We start from the raw sequence: 21,033 nt of genomic DNA on the forward strand, positions 1-21,033 counted from the left end.
CAGGTAGGTCTGGCCCTCCAGGAGTGGAGTCTCTGTCTCCCCCAGTCCTGTGGAGCTCCTGCACTCAAGCTCTGCTGGCTTTCAAGCCAAATGCTCTAAGAGCTGCTGCTCCCAATGGCAAGACCCCCAGGCTAGGGATCCTGATGTGGGGCCCAGATCTCTGGGTCCTGTGGGAGAAACTCTGTGATATAATTATTTTCCAGTTTGTGGGTCGCCCACCCGGCAGGTATGGGATTTGATTTTATCATGAACGTGCCCCCTCCTACCATCTCATTGCGGCTTCTTCTTTGTCTTTGGATGTAGAATATGTTTTTTGGTAGGTTCCAGTCTTTTTTCTCGATGGTTGTTCAGCAGTTGTGATTTTGGTGTTTTCGTGAGAGGAAGTGAACTCAAGTCCGTCTACTCTGCCATCTTGTCCTTGTCTCCTGGCACTTTCTTATATTCTTGCAACACCCAGCTCTCCCCCATTTGCTAAAGCTGCTTATCCTGGGAAAGCTCACATGGGGCCCTGGAGCAAACACACAGACCAAGACCTTTCTTAAAGGATGATGTGGGTGGCTTATCTCTGCTTCCACTACTACTGCTCTATCTAACTTATTCACTCATTCAAATTTATTCACTCATTCATTCAACATATATTTATTTTCTTCTATATTCCAGGCAAAGTATTAGACATAGGGGATTCAGTATCAGGCAGGACATCATCCTGGCTTTACAAAGCATACAAACTGATAAAGTCATGTCTTCCTAAATGGTGAAGGATGAGACACAGTGAGCTAAAGTAATTTACTCCAAGTCACACCGTCAAAGGAATATATCCTTAGCTTATGAATTTTGTTTGAAAATAGGAGTGAAGTGGTCCATAGATTAGCTATTTGGAAACCGTGATGTATTTACAAATTAACAGAAAGGTTTATTCATTCTCATCAAGTCATAAAATTAACCCCAAATGAAAAGGTCTGAAGAAACATTGTGGGTGATAAATAAATGGACAAAATCCTCCTTTTGACAGTACACTTTCTATTTCACATATAGGACAGTTTTTTAAGTTTTCTTTTTTTTCATCCTCTCTAAAAGTTATTGGTCTTGGCCTTTTCCTTTTCTCAGTGTACATCCTTCCTTTGGTGACTCATTTACTCTCTTTACTATTTGCTGATGATTCACAAATATCTTTTTGCTCTAGACCTGCTTACACAATTGTATAGTGTCTCATATTTATCATTTCTAAAAAGGAATTCCTCTTTCTTACCCAGATATGTTACACATGAAAGTTTCTTTCCACTTTTCTACATCTTCCTCTTACCTGTCTAGACTGACAGCTATCTGTATCATTCTCTTCTTGGACAGAAGCATGGGAATTTGAGGTAGAGAAATAAATCCTAGTTATGAACACACATTTTCCCATGTTGTGCTTGAAGTGATTTTCTCATGTCTGGCTGACCTTCTGTTTCTCCTACCCTCTAAGACTGTACTAGATTGAACCATGAAAAATTACCATTCTTAAGGTTAAAAAAAATAGTCAAATATCAGCAGTTACATATAGTACAACTAACTACTACCTTTGTTGTGGTAAGATAACTTATAAAATTCTCTTATTTTTAAACAAAGAGTAAACACAATAGTACTAATGCAAACATCGAAGTTAATATGTTTCTAAGATAAAATAGAACTAAATCCTAGGGAATTAGCTTTATATATTATATTTTCAAGTGAATTTGAAGAGGTTGGGGGTCTCAAATTCTTTATCCTATAAATACGGTTGTTTCTACATTGAAAAGAAAATTTGAAACAATATAGAGTAGTTTTAAACTACAGTTGAAGGCACAGTGATTTTTTAAAGATAATTGTCAAGTCTAAGAACTTCATGTAAAGTTTTTTAAACATTTTAGCTTCAACTAGGAAATATCCTAATTTTGTATCAGTCTTCAGTGAATAAGTAGGATGTGGTTACTTTAAAAAATAGAACCTGAGTATTTTAGAGTTTTTACTGACTTCTGGGAAAAAATAGTATTTCTTTTCAATTCTAAGAAGTGATTTAGTATACATAAGGCTCTTTGAGTTTCCACTTTAGCTAACAAAATCTTTAAATAGACTATTATATATTCCATTTTGCAAAAAGTGAGTGTTTTCATTTATCGTAGAGTTATCTAGCTCTTGACACATAGTATGGCATGTTCTAGCTAAAAGCTTTGTTTTTTTTTTAATGTGTATTAGACATGGAATCAATGTTTTGGAACTTCTTTTAATGCAAATTTTGATCAAAAAGTATAAATTGCTGATAATTCTTATAAGCTGAGGCTATGGCTTCAATGACTGCTTTGTATTTCCCTTAAATACCCAAAAGAAATGGTTTGGGTTTTGTGGGCCATAAAATCTCTGTCCGAACTACTCAGCTCTGCCTTTATAGAATGAAAGCAGCCATAGGCAATAGGTAAACAAAAGGTCATGGCTGTGTTCGAGCAAATCTTTATTTCCAAAAAACACGTAGCCAGCCCTTGGGGTCATGGTTTGCTGACTCCTACTTTGATATTCTATAGTGATTTATCTCATGGAAATTTTTGTTATCTGCTTTATATTTTAGTTATTAATTGACTAGTATAGTGTCTTATACATGATAAATAATTAAGAACTAATGAAATTTTATGCATTTCATCTTTGGGAAAATGTACATCATTCCAATACTACTTAGAATATTTCTGCAGAAGTGTCTAACTTGACAACAGATGTTAAAAAACTGAAGAAAAGTATTAGGAGGAATCAGTCTTTTTTTTTTATGGCAAAAACTTTTAATGAAGGGACTTTTTCAAACAATAAAGTGTGTCTATGAAAAGTCTACAGCTAACATCCTACTTCCTGGTGAAAGACTGTTTTATTATTATTATTTTTATTTTTTATTAGTTTCTGCTTTATAACAAAGTGAATCAGTCATACATACACATCTGTTCCCACATCCCTTCCCTCTCGTGTCTCCCTCCCTCCCACCCTCCCTATCCCACCCCTCCAGGCGGTCACAAAGCACCGAGCTGATCTCCCTGTGCTATGTGGCTGCTTCCCACTATCTATCTACCTTACGTTTGGTAGTGTATATATGTCCATGCCTCTCTTTCGCTTTGTCACAGCTTACCCTTCCCCCTCCCCATATCCTCAAGTCCATTCTCAAGTAGGTCTGTTTCTTTATTCCTGTTTTACCCCTAGGTTCTTCATGACATTTTTTTTTCTTAAATTCCATATATATATGTTAGCATATGGTATTTGTCTTTCTCTTTCTGAGTTACTTCACCCTGTATGACAGACTCTAAGTCTATCCACCTCATTACAAATAGCTCAGTTTCGTTTCTTCTTATGGCTGAGTAATATTCCATTGTACATATGTGCCACATCTTCTTTATCCGTTTATCTGATGATGGACACTTAGGTTGTTTCCATCTCTGGGCTATTGTGAATAGAGCTGCAATGAACATTTTGGTACATGTCTCTTTTTGAATTATGGTTTTCTCAGGGTATATGCCTAGTAGTGGGATTGCTGGGTCATATGGTAGTTCTATTTTTAGTGTTTTAAGGAACCTCCATACTGTTCTCCATAGTGGCTGTACCAATTCACATTCCCACCAGCAGTGCAAGAGTGTTCCCTTTTCTCCACACCCTCTCCAGCATTTATTGTTTCTAGGAGGAATCAGTCTTAACAAAATATCAAATCAAGCCAAGAATAAAATTGAGTCATTGTAATGGTTTTAAAATATGTCTGCAAATTCTTTGATGTTCCCCCTTCCGAAAGATAGTCTTATTTCACTCTCAGTGTGGAGTGGACTTCATGACTCGCTTCTAATGAATAGGCTATGGCAGAAATACTTGTGTGTGACTAGGTCATAAAAGACATTGCAGCTTCTTCCTTGCTCACTCTCTCTCTTGGATTATTCACTCTGGGTGGGGTGGGGAACCTACTGCCATGAATTCAGGCCATACAGAGGCCTACATAGCAAGAAACTGAGGCCTCCAGCTAACAGCCTTCTTGGAAATGGATTCCCTAGTCTCAGTCAAGACTTCAGATGACTGCAGCTTATGTCATATCTTGACTACAACCTCATGAAAAACTCTGAGCCAGAACTCAGAAAAATCCTGAGCTAAGCACTAGTGAATTCTTGACTGACAGAAACTGTGAGATAAGTATTTATTGTTTTAAGCCACTGACTTTGGGGTAATCTATTCTGCAGTAATAGATAACTAATACAATAATATAAAAGATTTCAACATTTGTTTTGAAATGAATAAGAATGAATTGAAAGGAACAGAAATGGAGGCCATCCATATTTTTCTTCTGAGGATCCATAGATTAAAAATGTGAATAAATTATGCCCATTTCCACATACCCATAATTTGCATTTGAGCACTTTAAAATTGAACAAATAGCTTTCTACCCTTGACTCTCGTTGTATGTGACACTTAAGGTTTCATGGGTAAAAATTAGAACAAGTCATAGCGCCATAATCTGTCCTTTTAAACAGTGTTTCTGCAATAAGGAAGAGAAGGTTATAGGGCACCTTTGCCTAATACATGTCTCTCTGTGTGAGTTCTGTAATTCACAAAGCATTCCCAGTGCAAGGAATCTGTCTAGAGACAACTGGCTAGGACATAGACCTTGGGAGCATGTAAAACCTGCCAATATCTTCTCTCTGATACAGATGTGTTGAATTAGTCTGTTTTCTTTTAAAAACAAAACAAAACTCATTTTATGAAATAGAGCAAAAAAATTAAGTTTTGAATATAATTTCCTTCTGTTTAGAAGAATATTTTTATATTGTAGATGAGTTTGTTTTATTTGGCAGATAGAACAAAAATTAGATTCTAAATAAAATAATTTTCAAACTATGTCCTCAAGCAGTTATTCTGCCTCCTCCTTTTTACTGTCAAACTTCTTAAAAGAATAAACTACACAGCTTTTTTCCACTTTCTCCTCACTTGTATTCTCTTTGGCAAAATTACATTTAAACACACAAAAGGTACTGAAATTGTTCTTAACGGTCACCGCCAACCTTCTAATTGCCAAATCCTATGACTTTGTCTCAATATTCATCCTTCTTAACCCTTCCACATAACACTGATGTCTTGCTTTCTGAAACTTTTCCCTTCTTAAACTTTCCTTGCACATTCCTGATTCTCCTCCTTTCTTCCTTTTGTTTTTCCTTCTCTTGCTTCCGAAGAATTTTCATTAAAATTCTCTCCTGTTTTTCTTCTGTTATTACTGTATGTACTGCATCATTCTTATGATTTCAGGAATTGATTTTTCTATGGACTCACAAATTAATATTTCAGGATAGACTCTCTGATTGTCCCATGAGCCATAATTGTCAATTAAGAGCCTTAAGTGTCCCATGGCTTAATTCATCATCTCCTCTGACACTGGCTTCTCCCCTGAGCTACTGTTTCTTGGAGTCATGATACCATTGTCATAAGAGTCATTACACTTAAACTAGACTATTACAATAGCTTCTAACTGTTTACACCATTTTGTATCTTTTTCCCATTTCCACACATTGAACACATGTTGTTAAATTACTGTCCATTCAGTACAGATACGATTACCTTCCTCCTTTACTCAAACCTACAATGATTCTTCTACAAACACAAATTTTTCTTCAAACACCACCAATACAAATATACTTGGCATTCAAAGCCCTGAATAGTATATCACCATATCTATCCCAGTCTCTTTCCTACACATATCCTGTTTGCCAGATAATCTGGACTTGCTTTATGTTTGACATATGTTTCATCATTTGCTACCTCCCATTTTCTGTTCAGATCATTTTCTCTACGTTGAATACAGTTTCACCATTTATCTTGTCAACAGTTGGCCGTACCTCAAATATTGTGTTCTCTGTAAAGCTTTTCCTTATGTTCTCAACCAGACATAATCTCCACTGCCTTTGCATTATATAGGATTTTATTTTTCTTCTCTTAACTTACAGAAAATATGCTTTTCCTCATCCAACTTACTAGATTATTAACGCCTTATTATATTTAACTCATCTTTGTATCCTCTACCACTCTTAGCACAGAGCTTGTTACATGAACACATAAATATGTGTTTAATTTTATTTTCTTCAGATCATTTTTCACTTATTGAATAAGTTGATTTGCAATCAAAACTAGAGGTTGGTTCAGTGCACTTTATACCATCTTCATTTATAAAAAGATTTCTGTGAGACTAACTTTTGAATAAGCCAATTGAGATAGATTACAAAGTTTTTCAATTTTATGTCAACACATAGTTTAATTTGCTGTATTTTTAGGAGAATATTAACAGCTATAACAAATAAACCTAAAATTTTTTGTAGGCTTAACTTGATAAGAAGTTGTTTTTGCGCATGTTAATAGTCCAGTTTGAGTATTACCAGGTAGCTCTCTCCGACAAGGTGACTGAGATGCCCTGCTTCCTTTTTTCTTATGGCTCCACCATCTCCTAGGGCCTTTAGTACATAGGTTAGAAGAAAGTGGAGGAAAATCACCTGTTTTTCAGGCAAATAAGTACCAGATTTCATCAGTTCTAAAATACAAGTTGCATCAGTCACATTAGGCTAAGTTTTGCTGCAGAAAGAAACACCCTCAAAATATCAGTGGCTTATGACAACAAAAGTTTGCTTGTTACTTGCATTCTGTCCACTGTTGGTTGGCTGTGGCTCTATCCATCTCTTCTGCATTCTGACACCTAGGCTTCAGGAGCTGCTCCTGTCTGGGACATGGCTGACCTCAGGGTAGAAGGAAAAAAAGAAACTGGCTTAAAAAAAAAAAAAGTCGCACATATCACTACCACACACACTCACTTTTATTTGGTCAAAGTAAGTTACATAGAGAAGCCAGATGTCAACAAGATGGAGGATTATATTTTTGCCATTGACACTGCAAGCCACATGGCCAAGGCTGACATCAACAATGCAGGGATGTGTACTCTTTCAACAAAAAGGAGCAGTGAATATTTTTAACAATAATACAATTTTTTTCACATTTTAGTATTTGTAAAATTAGGATGTTTCTTACAATCAGTGGTGAATTAAATTACTTGGAAGAATCTTTTTTCTCTTTAGAGATACAAAAGTAATAGTGCATCTTACAATCAATAACATCCTAGGTTTAAGGAAATTTGAGAGGCCTCAACTCTAAATGTGTTCATCTGATTCACCTATTGATTTCCAGGTGTGTGGATAGTTTTCAGATTAAACAGTAATATAGATTTAAAGAGTAAGTAGATATAAATCCTGTGTAGTTCAGATTCTTTACTACTGATCTAAACCTGTTTTAGAGTGCTTATTTTCAGTTCTGTAGTAGGAATAGCTATAAAAACATTAGAACAAAATGAGTGAGAGAATTTTCAAAGAGGAGAAAACAGAGAAATAATTAATGTACTAGAGAGAGTTTAGAAATATGCCATGTATAAAATGTTATAAGAAAGGCACCACAGATTTTTTTTGGATTTGACACCGACAGCAAAGACAATAAAAGCAAAAATAAACAAGTGGAACTACATCAAACTCGAAAGCTTCTGCATAGCAAAGGAAATCATTAACAAAATGTAGAGGCAACCTAGTGAATGGAAGAAAATGTTTGCAAATCATGTACCTGGTAAGGAGCTAATATCCAAAATATATAAAGAACTCATACAGGGCTTCCCTGGTGGCGCAGTGGTTGAGAATCTGCCTGCTAATGCAGGGGACACGGGTTCGAGCCCTGGTCTGGGAGGATCCCACATGCCGCGGAGCAACTAGGCCCATGAGCCACAACTACTGAGCCTGCACATCTGGAGCCTGTGCTCCTCAACAAGAGAGGCCGCGATAGTGAGAGGCCCGTGCACCGTGATGAAGAGTAGCCCCCGCTTGCCACAACTAGAGAAAGCCCACGCACAGAAACAAAGACCCAACGCAGCCAAAAATAAATTAATTAATTAATAAACTCCTACCCCCAACATCTTCTTTAAAAAAAAAACTCATTAGAATACAGCAATAATTGACCGAATCTATAGAAAACACACTGAGATACTTAAGGGGTAGTATAACATTATATTAAAAAAAAAAGAACTCATACAACTCAATAGCAAAAAGCAAGCAATTTGATTTAAAAATGAGCAGAGGGTCTGAATAAGTATTTTTCCAAATGAGATGTACGGATGGCCAACAGGCAAAGGAATAGATGCTCAACATCACTAATCATCAGGGAAATGCAAATCAAAACCACGAGATATCACTTCACACCTGTGAGAATGGCTGTTATCAAAAAGATAAGAAATAGCAAGTGTTGGCGAGAATGTGGAGAAAAGGGAACCCTCGTGCACAGTTGGTGAGAATGTAAACTGGTGCAGCTACTGTGGAAAACAATATGGAGGTTCCTCAAAAAATTAAAAATAGAACTACCATATGATTCCACTTCTAGGTATTTATCTGAAGAAAACAAAAGCATGAATTTGAAAATATATATGCACCCCCATGTTCACTGAAGCATTGTTTACAATAACCAAGATATGGAAACAACCTTTTTAAGTTTCCATCGATGGATGAATGGGTAAAGATGTGGTTTATGTGTACAATGGAACACTTTTCAACCATAAAAAGGGTACATCTTTTTGTAAGTGAAATAAGTCAAAGTGAAATAAGTGAAATAAGTCAAAGTGAAATAAGTGAAAGACAAATATCATATCATCTCACGTATATGTGGAATCTAAAAAAAAATAATTTTTAAACCAAGATCATAGATACACAGAATAGATTGATGGTTGCCAGAGGCAGGGGCTGAGGAGTGAGCAAAATAGGTGAAGGGGGTCAAAAGGTACAAATTTCCAGTTATGAAATAAGTAAGCCATGGGGTTGTAATGTACAGCATAGAAGCTATAGTTAATAATACTGTATTGCATATCTGAAAGTCACCAAGAGAGTCAATGTTAAATGTTCTCATCACAAGAAAAAAATTCTGTAACTATGTATGGTGATGAGGGATGTTAACTAGACTTATTGTGGTTATCATTTCACAATATATACAAATATTGAATCATTATGCTGTACACCTAAAGCTAATATATTGTTGTATGTCATTTATACCTCGATAAAATTTTTTAAAAGATTGACACCACAAATTAATGGGAAAAATAAATTTTAGTATGTATAGTATTTGGAAAACTGGGTCACTATGTGGAAAAAATTTAGTTGGATCTCTATCTCACACCTGGTGAAAAAGATGGACTCCAGATGGATTAAGATCTACCTTAAAAAGTTAACACTAATAGAAAAGAATGCCAATTACCTAATGACATAAAGGTAGAGGAAGGCTTGTTAAACAAGATCCAGAAAATACAAATCATAAGGCAAAAAATGGTTGGATGTGGCTACATCAAAATTAAGGATTTCTATCAATGAAGGATGTCAAAATAATCTCACAGGTGATAAATCACAAGAAGGAATTTATAACATCTAAAACCAGCAAGGAGTTTATACCTTGAATGTATAAGAATTCCTGAAAATTATCACCAAAAAATATAGGCAACCTCAAGAGCAAAATTTGGACAAAAGATATGGACAGAAATTGCACAAAAATTGCATTGTTTTTGTAGTAGGTCTTTGAAATCTAGTGTGCCTTTTACATTTAAGCACATGTCAAATTGCACTAGCCACATTTCAAGCGTTCAATCGCCACTTAAACTCATCTATGCTATTTAAACTCATCTACCTTAGAAAGCTTCTTAACTCATCTGCCTCATCTGTTAAAGGGGAATCATGATAATACTACCAAATATAGTTGTTGTGAGGATTAAATCAGTCACACAGAAAGTATTTAACGTATGTTAATGTATACATAGTCACCAGATAGATAGATAGATAGATAGATATGGATAAGGATATAGATATTGGGCTGGCCAAAAAGTTCGTTTGGGTTTTTCTGTAAGATCTTACATAAGAGCAGGAAAAACACGAACAAACTTTTTGGCCAACCCAGTATATGTGGATAAAATCATGCCCCATACATTAACTTCAGGTAGCTTAAACACAGCATACCATTTTTTCATGATTCAGGTACCTTCTATATGCTAATATGTAATATTATATAATCTAAATAGTGTCTTTGCTTGGTAACTATTGCAAAAGAAAATGTTTCATACATTTTTAAATAAAAGTAGAATATAACTTCATAATTGAAGACAGTCAGGGAGAAGGATTATACTCTTGTTGTAAAGCTTGTTCTACGTTACCATTTTTGCTTTCTACACTGCTTGAAGTAGAATCCATACAGACAAAGGTAGATGCACCCTGAGCATTGTTCACTCTGAAACAGTGGTACTGATTGCCTTCTTTCACTTCTTCTGCCAAATTCATTCTTTACTTCAAGCTATTTTCTCCACCTAGAACTCTCTTCCTCCTTTCTGTGCTTGGCTGGCTGGCCTCTTTTTATTCTTCAGCTTTCAGTTTAAATATCAGGTCTCAAGTTTACCCTGACCATCTTTCCTACAATAGGTCTTGTCTTTTATTCTCCACCTCAGCATCACCTCACTTTTATTCTCCACCTCAGTTGTTTCCTTTGTGAACCTGTATCATAATTTATAAATGTTCACTTTCTAATTTAGTTGTTCTTGTTTCTGTTATAAGATTTTTTACCTCATCAGGGCAGGGCCTAGATCTCCTTTTGCTTACTAATGAAATCTCAGCAAGCAGCATAGTGCATGGCACAAAGTAGGCACCAAATATTTTTTGAATGAATTAACGAGTGGGTATGTGCTATTCCCTCATGTGTTGAGGAGCTTTCAAAGAAGGAAGTCACAGAAATGATTTCTTAAGCTAGTGTATCCACATCAAGAATCTACAATAACTGCAGGAGTTTTTATGACATCCACTGAACTGTAAGTTCTACAAGGATAGGGACTATGTTTGAATTTGAAACTCAGTGCCTCCCAGCAGCCAGCCCGTCACATATTAGACATTCATATATATTTGTTGATTAACTGAATAATTAATTCTGATGTGAAGTCTTAGGCTGGATGCCTATACCAGGAGGAATTTTACTTTAAGATAAAATTTAGGATGAGTTAGAAAGAAACAACATGTGTATAGGTGACTTAAAACCAGGATGCTATAATAGTAATACAATATATGTGTATTTTCTATTATATTTTTTCCTAAAAGGGACCTGTTGGTTCACCTGGAGAAGTTGGAATGACTGGAAGCACTGGTGAAAAGGTAATTTCTTTCATTGTTTTGTTCAATAGTAAGGATTCTAAGCTAAACTCAAAGGAGAGACAGTCATATGATATTTTATGAATTAGAAATTAGAAATTACTCATAACTTAAAATGCATTACCTGTACTGAATCTCTTAAATATATTGAAATATAGCTGATAGCATGTATGTTTCTAATTTTTAAAAGGCAGAGTACTCTTTTGGCTATAATGATGTGCTCTGAAGAGAAAAGATGAAATTGATGGTCTAGGTTTATGACTAGAAAATATTTAAATCTACTTATGAGAACAGGCTCCTAAAGGAAACAGTTTTGAAAGTGAAGAATAAGTTATCACTTTCCCTGATCCAAGTTTCAGTCACAAACTCTTTATATCTGCTTGGAATTCAGTATGAAGTTATTCAAGGATCTTTTTGGCTATTGTGATGGAAATTGTAATTTGCTTAAGAATTTCCTAGAAATCATTATCTTGGGAGTGATTTTCCATATTGATTTCAAATTTAAGAAAGTCTTTTTTTTAAAAAAAGTAAGTAATTCTTTATTTGAAACCAGCAAGGGCATTTTCTTGAATTTTTTTTTAATAGAAGCTTATAATGAACTAGTAGGTAATAAACCAAAAACTTCGAGTCTTTGACTGAAACTGACTTGCTGAATATAAAGCAGAGCATGATAGTCTAATATGCAAGGCTACTCTTTGTGAATAATTAAGTAGAGCCAGGATTAGAAGTAAATTCGATAATATTCCAGTTATTCCCATCTGAAATTTTTTAATTTAAGTCAAACTCAGCATATTGGCTTGGCCAAAAGTTTCCTTCAGTTTTTAAGTAAAAAATAAAAGACACATTTTTCATTTTCACCAAGAACTTTATTGAACAACTTATTCACTGTTTTGTTCCACTACCTACTCCCATTTTTCTGGCAACTTCATAATTCCATCTTCCCAAAACTTTTTATCTTTTTTGAGCAAAGAACTGTTCCAGGTGCCTTTTACAGTCTTCCAGGGAATTGAAATTTTTTTCCATTAAGAGAATTTTGTAAAGACCGAAACAAATGGATATCCGAAGGTGCAATGTCTGGTGAATACGGCAGATGAATCAGAACTTCCCAGCCAAGTTGTAACAGTTTTTATTTCTTGTCATCAGAGAAACATGTGGTCTTGCATTATCCTGATGGAAGATAATGAGTTTTCTGTTGACTAATTTCGGACGCTTTTTATCCAGTGCTGCTTTCAGTTGGTCTAACTGGGAGCAGTACTTGTTGGAATTAATCGTTTGGTTTTCTGGAAGGAGCTCTTAATAGAGGGCTCCCTTCCAACCTCACCATATGTACAGCGTCAACTTATTTAGTTGAAGACCGGCCTTTGGTGTGGTTGGTGGTGGTTCATTTCACTTGCCCCACCATCTCTTCCGTTCCACATTACTGTACAGTTTCCACTTTTCATCGCCCATCACAATTTGTTCTAAAAATGGAATATTTTTATTACGTTTTACTAGAGAATCAATGCAGAAATATGGTCAAGAAGTTTTTTTTTTGTTTTTTGGGTTTTTTTTTGCTTAAATTATGTGAAACCCAAACATCAAAGCAATTAGTATAACCAAGCTGGTGGAAATGATTTTCAACGCTTGATTTGGATATTGTGCTATAATGTTGATTGTTCTCAATTAATGTCTTGATTTGATTGCTATCAACTTCAACTGGTCTACCTGACTGTGGAGCATCATCCAGCAAGAAACCTCTAGCACAGAACTTCGCAAACCACTTTTGAGATGTTTGATCAGTCACAGCACCTTCTCCATACACTGCACAAATCTTGTTTTTGCGTTTCAGTTGCGTTTTTACCTTTCTTGAAAGAATAAAGCATAATATGCAGAAAAATGTTGCTTTTTTCTTCCATCTTCAGTATTAAAATGGCTACACAAAAATTCACCAATTTTGATAATATTTTTAAATGCACGCTGATACGACAGCTGTCATAATACAATCTAACAAAATTGTTTCGAATGAAGTTAAAGACAAGTAAGTGCTACTAGAGCCATTTTACGGAAAAAAACAAACGAATATTTTGGCCAACCCAGTATTTAAAATTCATCATTTTTTTCCCACATCCAAACTGGTTTCTTCCCAATTATCTCATTTCTATTAGTATGCCGTATACCTATCTCTATTCTTCCAGTCTTCCAGAATAGATAGAGTGCACCCATCTTTGCATTTCCCTTTTCCTCCATCCTCTATGCCTAATCTTTTAGCAGGTCTTAGAGTTTCTGTTTACAATTTGTCCTTTCTAATAGTCGATCTACCCCCTCAGACGTACTCTTATTAGTTTATCTTAAATTTACCCTCTATCATATTTATGCTACCCTTTCCCTATCTTTTAATCCAGGCTACATACTATAAGCAGAAGACTAATTCTGATGGGTCATGATAAAGCATTTTGAAGAACCTTCATTAGCCTCCCTATTGTTGAAGGCTGTTAACGGCTCTACTTTGCTGTCAAGATACTATGTGATTTTGCTTAATCAGTTCATCCAACAAATTTTCTAATATTCTCCAGTATAAACCTTTCTTGCTCCCCATCTCATATTTCATACTTGTCCCTATTCTTATTCTTACTGTTTTCTTGGTTTAGAGTATCCTCTCCCCTTCCCTCTATTTATTCAAAGCCAAACTACACTACTCAATTAAATTTCTTCCCTATTCTTATTCTTACTGTTTTCTTGGTTTAGAGTATCCTCTCCTCTTCCCTCTCTTTATTCAAAGCCAAACTACACTACTCAATTAAATTTCTATCTCCTCTGTAAAGTCTTTCCAGATTATTCTAATCCTTCCTGATTTCTTCCCTTCCTGGGTTTAGAATAAGTACCACACGATTCCAAATTTCATTGTCCTTTAATTGATTCATCTTTGTTAATGTCATGTTTTCAATTACTTGAGGGTAGAGTCTAAGTCAAATATCTGTTATATCTCTCCAACTCTCACTTAGTACATTAAAAGTGATTGATATATACTTGTCGGTTTTTTTATTAACAATATAACAAATATAAAATGGCATCAGTTCAAAAAATTTAGATGGTTTTGTACTTTCTTCATTCTGGTTTAGTTACTTCTGTGTTAGGTTAAATTTTCTACACTAACATGTTGAAAAGTTTTGGAATTTTAATGTAAATCAGTTTAGACCTTTAATCTGCTGTGGCATATGTGATTATCATGATTATGCTTAATTGTGATGGACAGATTACAGAAATAAAATTTTGTTCAATGGTTATACACTTAATTTTTACAATATGCTTTCATACTTTTACAGTTCTTATATTTTATGTCTCAAAATTATAAGAATTTCTACTTGCAAAACTAGAATACGATGCATGCTCAGTTTTAAATCTTGATTATTCATAATTTCTATTTTTGTCATTTTAATAAGACTTTTTAGTATTTTATCCCTTAAAAAGTATCTTAAGAGGATTTTCATTAAAAGTCTAGCAAATTTAGAGTAAAAATAAAAAATTTGTAAATTTAAAAATTATTGAAAATTAGGATGAGTTTCCTGTCTAGGCTTAGCTCATTCATGACTAATTAACATGCCTCAATGTTTTTCTTTTTTCTTTGTTTTAAAAGGGAGAACGTGGAAATCCAGGGCCACTAGGTCCCCAGGGGGAAAAGGGCATTTTGGTAAGAGCTCAGTGATTTGAAAGATATGTGTCCAAAGAACATAATAAAGTTAAGGCATTCCAGAGGTGGAATTGCCTTGAATGAAGTCTAAGTAAGTGAAAAATGCTATTTTGTGGTAAAGTTCCATTAGAATTTTCTTCTCCTCTAAACAGTTTACCATTCAGAATGCTGATTGGCACTGAAAAGCATGCAAATCACATGGCTAGGTCGAATGAGCCTATAGTTTTAAGAGACGAATTAAACCATCCTAGGTTAGCTTAAGTGGATGAAGAAGAAAATTCAATGAGAATCTACTTTTTTTTATAGCCTAAAGTTTATATGGCACATATCATCATTGCCACTTTTCCGTAAGTTTGTGGTCACAATGTAATTATTTGATATGTGGAAGAGCAGAATCCAGAATTCATCTTACATTCTTTTACCTTTAAGACAGTAATAGCTGATAAATTTTATATCTAGATTGCAGTTTTTTCATTTATTAAAGTTTCTAAATGTGATAGAAATGAACAATTATTTTCAATTAAAGAATCTTGCTTTCAGAAAATATACTGTGATGGATCTGGTATACCTAATGCTATCTACAAATTCATTTTACATAAATTTTTGCTCAGTTTTAACTTCTGTACTATGAATAGAGCACTGTAAGATTATGTTTTTACCTATCTCCAATTGCTGTCAACTACGAAGTTTAATATACCCATAAGGCTAATTAATTTCATGAATTATTGACTACTAAGGCATTCTCTGAATCATTTGAATATGGTTAAACCACAAAGGGTGTGTTCCTTCTGAAATGTTACAGGCTAAAGTATTTGTACACATTCACATTTCTTTTATTTTTTAACTTCTTTATTGGAGTATAATTGCTTTACAATGGTGTGTTAGTTTCTGCTTTATAACGAAGTGAATCAGCTATACGTATACATATATCCCCATATGCCCTCCCTCTTGTGTCTCCCTCCCACACTCCCTATCCCACCCCTCTAGGTGGACACAAAGCACCGAGATGATCTCCCTGTGCTATGTGGCTGCTTCTCACTAGCTAGCTATTTTACATTTGGTGGTATACATAAATCTATGCCACTCTCTCACTTCGTCCCAGCTTACCCTTCCCCCTCCCCATATCCTCAAGTCCATTCTCTACATCTTTATTCCTGTCCTGCCCCTAGGTTATTCAGAACCTTTTTTTTTCTTTTAGATTCCATATATATGTGTTAGCATATGGTTTGTGATTTTTTTCCTTCTGACTTACTTCACTCTGTACGACAGACTCTAGGTCCATCCACCTCACTGCAAATAACTCAATTTCATTTCTTTTTGTGGCTGAGTGATATTCTATTGTATATATGTGACACATCTTCTTTATCCATTCAGCTGTTGATGGACACTTAGGTTGCTTCCATGTCCTGGCTATTGTAAATAGTGCAGCAATGAACATTGTGGTACATGACTGTTTGAATTATGGTTTTCTCAGGGTATATGCCCAGTAGAGGGATTACTGGGTCATATGGTAGTTCTATTTTTCGTTTTTTAAGGAACCTCCATACTGTTCTCCATAATGGCTGTACCAATTTACATTCCCACCAACAGTGCAAAAGGGCTCCCTTTTCTCCACACCCTCTCCAGCATTTATTATTTATAGATTTTTTCATGATGGCCATTCTACAATGGCACATTGTAGTTTTGATTTGCATTTCTCTAATGATTAGTGATGTTGAGCATCTTTTCATGTGCCTCTTGACTATCTGTATGTCTTCTTTGGAGAAATGTCTGTTTAGGTCTTCTGCCCATTTTTGGATTGGGTTGTTTGTTTTTTGGATATTGAGCTGCATGAGCTGCCTGTAAATTTTGGAGATTAATCCTTTGTCAGTTTCTTCATTTGCAAATATTTTCTCCCATTCTGAGGGCTGTCTATTCGACTTGTTTATGGTTTCCTTTGCTGTGCAAAAGCTTCTAAGTTTCATTAGGTCCCATTTGTTTAATTTTGTTTTTATTTCCATTTCTCTAGGAGGTGGGTCAGAAAGGATCTTGCTGTGATTTATGTCATAGAGTGTTCTGCCTATGTTTTCCTTTAACAGTTTTATAGTGTCTGGCCTTACATTTGGGTCTTTAATCCATTTTGAGTTTATTTTTATGTATGGTGTTAGGGATTGTTCTAATTTCATTCTTTTCCATGTAGCTGTCCAGTTTTCCCAACACCACTAATTGAAGAGGCTCTCTTTTCTCTATAATATATTCTTGACTCCTTTATCAAAAGTAAGGTGACCATATGTGTGTGGGTTTACCTCTGGTCTTTCTATCCTGTTCCATTGATCTATATTTTTGTTTTTGTGCCAGTACTATACTGTCTTGGTTACTGTAGCTTTGTAGTATACTCTGAAGTCCAGGAACCTAATTCCTCCAGCTCCACTTTTCTTTCTCAAGATTCCTTTGGCTATTCCGGGTCTTTTGTGTTTCCATATAAATTGTGAAATTTTTTTTTCTGCTTCTGTAAAAAATGCCATTGGTAGTTTGATAGGGATTGCACTGAATCTGTAGATTGCTTTGGGTAGTGTAGTCATTTTCACAATGTTGATTCTTCCAATCCAAGAACATGGTATACCTCTCCATCTGTTGGTATCATCTTTAAATTCTTTCATCAGTGTCTTATAGTTTTCTGCATGCAGGTCTTTTGTCTCCTCAGGTAGGTTTATTCCTAGGTATTTTATTCTTTTTGTTGCAAGGGTAAATGGGAGTGTTTCCTTATTTTCTCTTTCAGATTTTTCATCATTAGTGTATAGGAATGCAAGAGATTTCTATGCATTAATTTTGTATCCTGCTACTTTACCAAATGCATTGATTACCTCTAGTAGTTTTCTGGTAGCATCTTTAGGATTCTCCATGTATAGTGTCATTTCATCTGCAAACCGTGACAGCTCGACTTCTTTTCCGATTTGGATTCCTTTCATTTCTTTTTCTTCTCTCCTTGCTGAGGCTAAGACTTCCAAAACTATGTTGAATAATAGTGGTGAGAGTGGACACCCTTGTCTTGTTCCTGATCTTAGAGGAAATGGTTTCAGTTTTTCACTGAGAATGATGCTAGCTGTGGGTTTGTCATATATGGCCTTTATTATGTTGAGGAAAGTTCCCTCTGTGCCTACTTTCTGGAGGGTTTTTATCATAAATGGGTGTTGAATTTTGTTGAAAGCTTTTTCTGCATCTATTGAGATGATCATATGGTTTTTCTCCTTCAGTTTGTTAATATGGTTTATCACGTTGGTTGATTTGCGTATATTGAAAAATCCTTGCATTCCTGGGGTAAACCTCACTTGATCATGGTGTATGATCCTTTTAATGTGCTGTTGGATTCTGTTTGCTAGTATTAGGTTAAGGATTTTTGCACCCATGTTCATCAGTGATATTGGCCTGTAGTTTTCTTTCTTTGTGACATCTTTGTCTGGTTTTGGTATCAGGGTGATGGTGGACTTGTAGAATGAGTTTGGGAGTGTTCCTCCCTCTGCTATATTTTGGAAGAGTTTGAGAAGGATAGGTGTTAGCTCTTCTCTAAATGTTTGATAGAATTCGCCTGTGAAGCCGTCTAGTCCTGGGCTTTTGTTTGTTGCAAGATTTTTAATCACAGTCTCAATTTCAGTGCTTGTGATTAGTCTGTTTATATTTTCTGTTTCTTCCTGGTTCAGTCTCCAAAGGTTGTGCTTTTCTAAGAATTTGTTCACTTCTTCCAAGTTGTCCATTTTATTGGCATATAGTTGCTTGTAGTAATCTCTCATGATCCTTTGTATTTCTGCAGTGTCCATTGTTACTTCTCCTTTTTCATTTCTTATTCTGTTGATTTGAGTCTTCTCCCTTTTTTTCCTGATGAGTCTGGCTAATGGTTTATCAATTTTGTTTATCTTTTCAAAGAACCAGCTTTTAGTTTTATTGATCTTTGCTATTGTTTCCTTCATTTCTTTTTCATTTATTTCTGAACTGATCTTTATGATTTCTTTCCTTTTGCTAACTTTGGGGGTTTTTGCTCTTCTTTCTCTAATTGCTTTAGGTGTAAGGTTAGGTTATTTATTTTAGATGTTTCTTGATTCTTGAGGTAGGATTGTATTGCTATAAACTTCCCTCTTAGAACTGCTTTTGCTGATTCCTATAGGTTTTGTGTCACCATGTTTTCATTTTCATTTATTTCTAGGTATTTGACTTCCTCTTTGAATTCTTCACTGGTCTCTTGGTTATTTAGTAGCATACTGTTTAGCCTCCATGTGTTTGTATTTTTCACAGATTTTTTCCTGTAATTGATATCTAGTCTCATAGCATTGTGGTCAGAAAAGATACTTGGTACGATTTCAATTTTCTTAAATTTACTGAGGCTTGATTTGTGACCCAAGATATGATCTATCCTGGAGTATATTCCATGAGCACTTGAGAAGAAAGTGCATTTTGTTGTTTTTGGATGGAATGTCCTATAAATATCAATTAAGCCCATCTTGTTTAATGTGTCATTTAAAGCTTGTGTTTCCTTATTTCCTTTCATTTTGGATCATCTGTCCATTGGTGAAACTGGGATGTTAAAGTCCCCTACTATGGTTGTGTTACTGTCGATTTCCCTTTTTATGGCTGTTAGCATTTGCCTTATGTATTGAGGTGCTCCTATGTTGGGTGCATAAATTTTTACAATTGTTATATCTTCTTCTTGGATTGATCACTTGATCCTTACATTGTGTCCTTCATTGTCTTTTGTAATAGACTTTATTTTAAAGTCTATTTTGTGTGATATGAGTATTGCTCTTCCAGCTTTCTTTTGATTTCCATTTGTATGGAATATCTTTTTCTATCCCCTCACTTTCAGTCTCTCTGTGTCCCTAGGTCTGAAGTGGGTCTCTTTTAGACAGCATATATACAGTTCTTGATTTTGTATCCATTCAGCCAGTCTATGTCTTTTGGTTGGAGCATTTAATCCATTACATTTAAGGTAGTTATCGATATTTATATTCTTATTACCATTTTCTTTATTGTTTTGGGTTTGTTACTGTAGGTCTTTTCCTTCTCTTGTGTTTCTTGCCTAGAGAAGTTCCTTTATCATTTGTTGTAAAGCTGGTTTGCTTGTGCTGAATTCTGTTAGCTTTTGCTTGTCTGGAAATGTTTTAATTTCTCTGTCGAATCTGATTGAGATCCTTGCTGAGTAGAGTAGATCTTAGCTGTAGTTTTTTCCCTTTCATCACTTTAAATATGTCCTGCCATTCCCTTCTGTCTTGCAGAGTTTCTGCTGAAAGATGAGCTGTTAACCTAATGGGGATTCCCTTGTATGATATTTGTTGCTTTTCCCTTGCTGATTTTAATATTTTTTCTTTGTATTTAATTTTTGATAGTTTGGTTAATGTGTTTATTGGCATGTTTATCCTAGGATTTGTCCTGTATGGGACTCTCTGCACTTCCTGGCCTTGATTGACTATATCCTTTCCCATATTAGGGAATTTTTCAACTATAATCTCTTCAAATATTCTCTCAGTCCCTTTCTTTTTCTCTTCTTCTTACACTCCTATAATTCGAATGTTGGTGCATTTAATGTTGTCCCAGACGTCTCTGAGACTGTCCTCAGTTCTTTTCATTCTTTTTTCTTTATTCTGCTCTGTAGTATTTATGTCAACTATTTTATCTTCCAAGTCATTTATCCATTCTTCTGCCTGAGTTATTCTGCTATTGATTCCTTCTAGATAATTTTTAATTTATTTATTGTGTTGATCATCATTGTTTGTTTGTTCTTTAGTTCTTCTAGGTCCTTGTTAATAGTTTCTTGTATTTTCTCCATTCTATTTCCAAGATTTTGGATCATCTTTACTATCATTACTCTGAATTCTTTGTCAGGTAGAATGCCTGTTTCCTCTTCATTTGCTTGGTCTGCTGGGTTTTTACCTTGCTCCTTCATCTTCTGTGTGTTTCTGTCTTCTCATTTTGCTTACCTTACTGTGTTTGGGGTCTCCTTTTTGCAGGCTGCAGGTTTGTATGTAGTTCCCATTGTTTTTGGTGTCTGCCCCCAGTCGCTAAGGTTGGTTCAGTGGGTTGTGTAGGCTTCCTGGTGGATGGGACTAGTGCCTGTGTTCTGGTGGATGAGGCTGGATCTTGTCTTTCTGGTAGGCAGGACCATGTCCGGTGGTTTGTGTTGGGGTGTCTGTG

The 21,033-nt window shown here is 35.2% G+C and overlaps 1 protein-coding gene across 1 annotated transcript in view; it reads left to right on the forward strand.

Annotated features, from left to right (window-relative positions):
• Positions 1 to 21,033, forward strand: part of COL24A1 (collagen type XXIV alpha 1 chain) — a 400,363-nt gene that overhangs the window by 228,890 nt on the left and 150,440 nt on the right. Inside the window, exons 25-26 of the mRNA XM_081222837.1 lie at positions 11,157 to 11,210; positions 14,821 to 14,874. Of these exons, the coding sequence (XP_081078963.1) occupies positions 11,157 to 11,210; positions 14,821 to 14,874 (108 nt within the window). The remainder of the gene's footprint in view (positions 1 to 11,156; positions 11,211 to 14,820; positions 14,875 to 21,033) is intronic.

This window comes from Mesoplodon bidens (assembly GCF_964165515.1).
Source record: "Mesoplodon bidens genome assembly, chromosome: 2".
Classification (NCBI taxonomy): Eukaryota; Metazoa; Chordata; class Mammalia; order Artiodactyla; family Ziphiidae; genus Mesoplodon; species Mesoplodon bidens.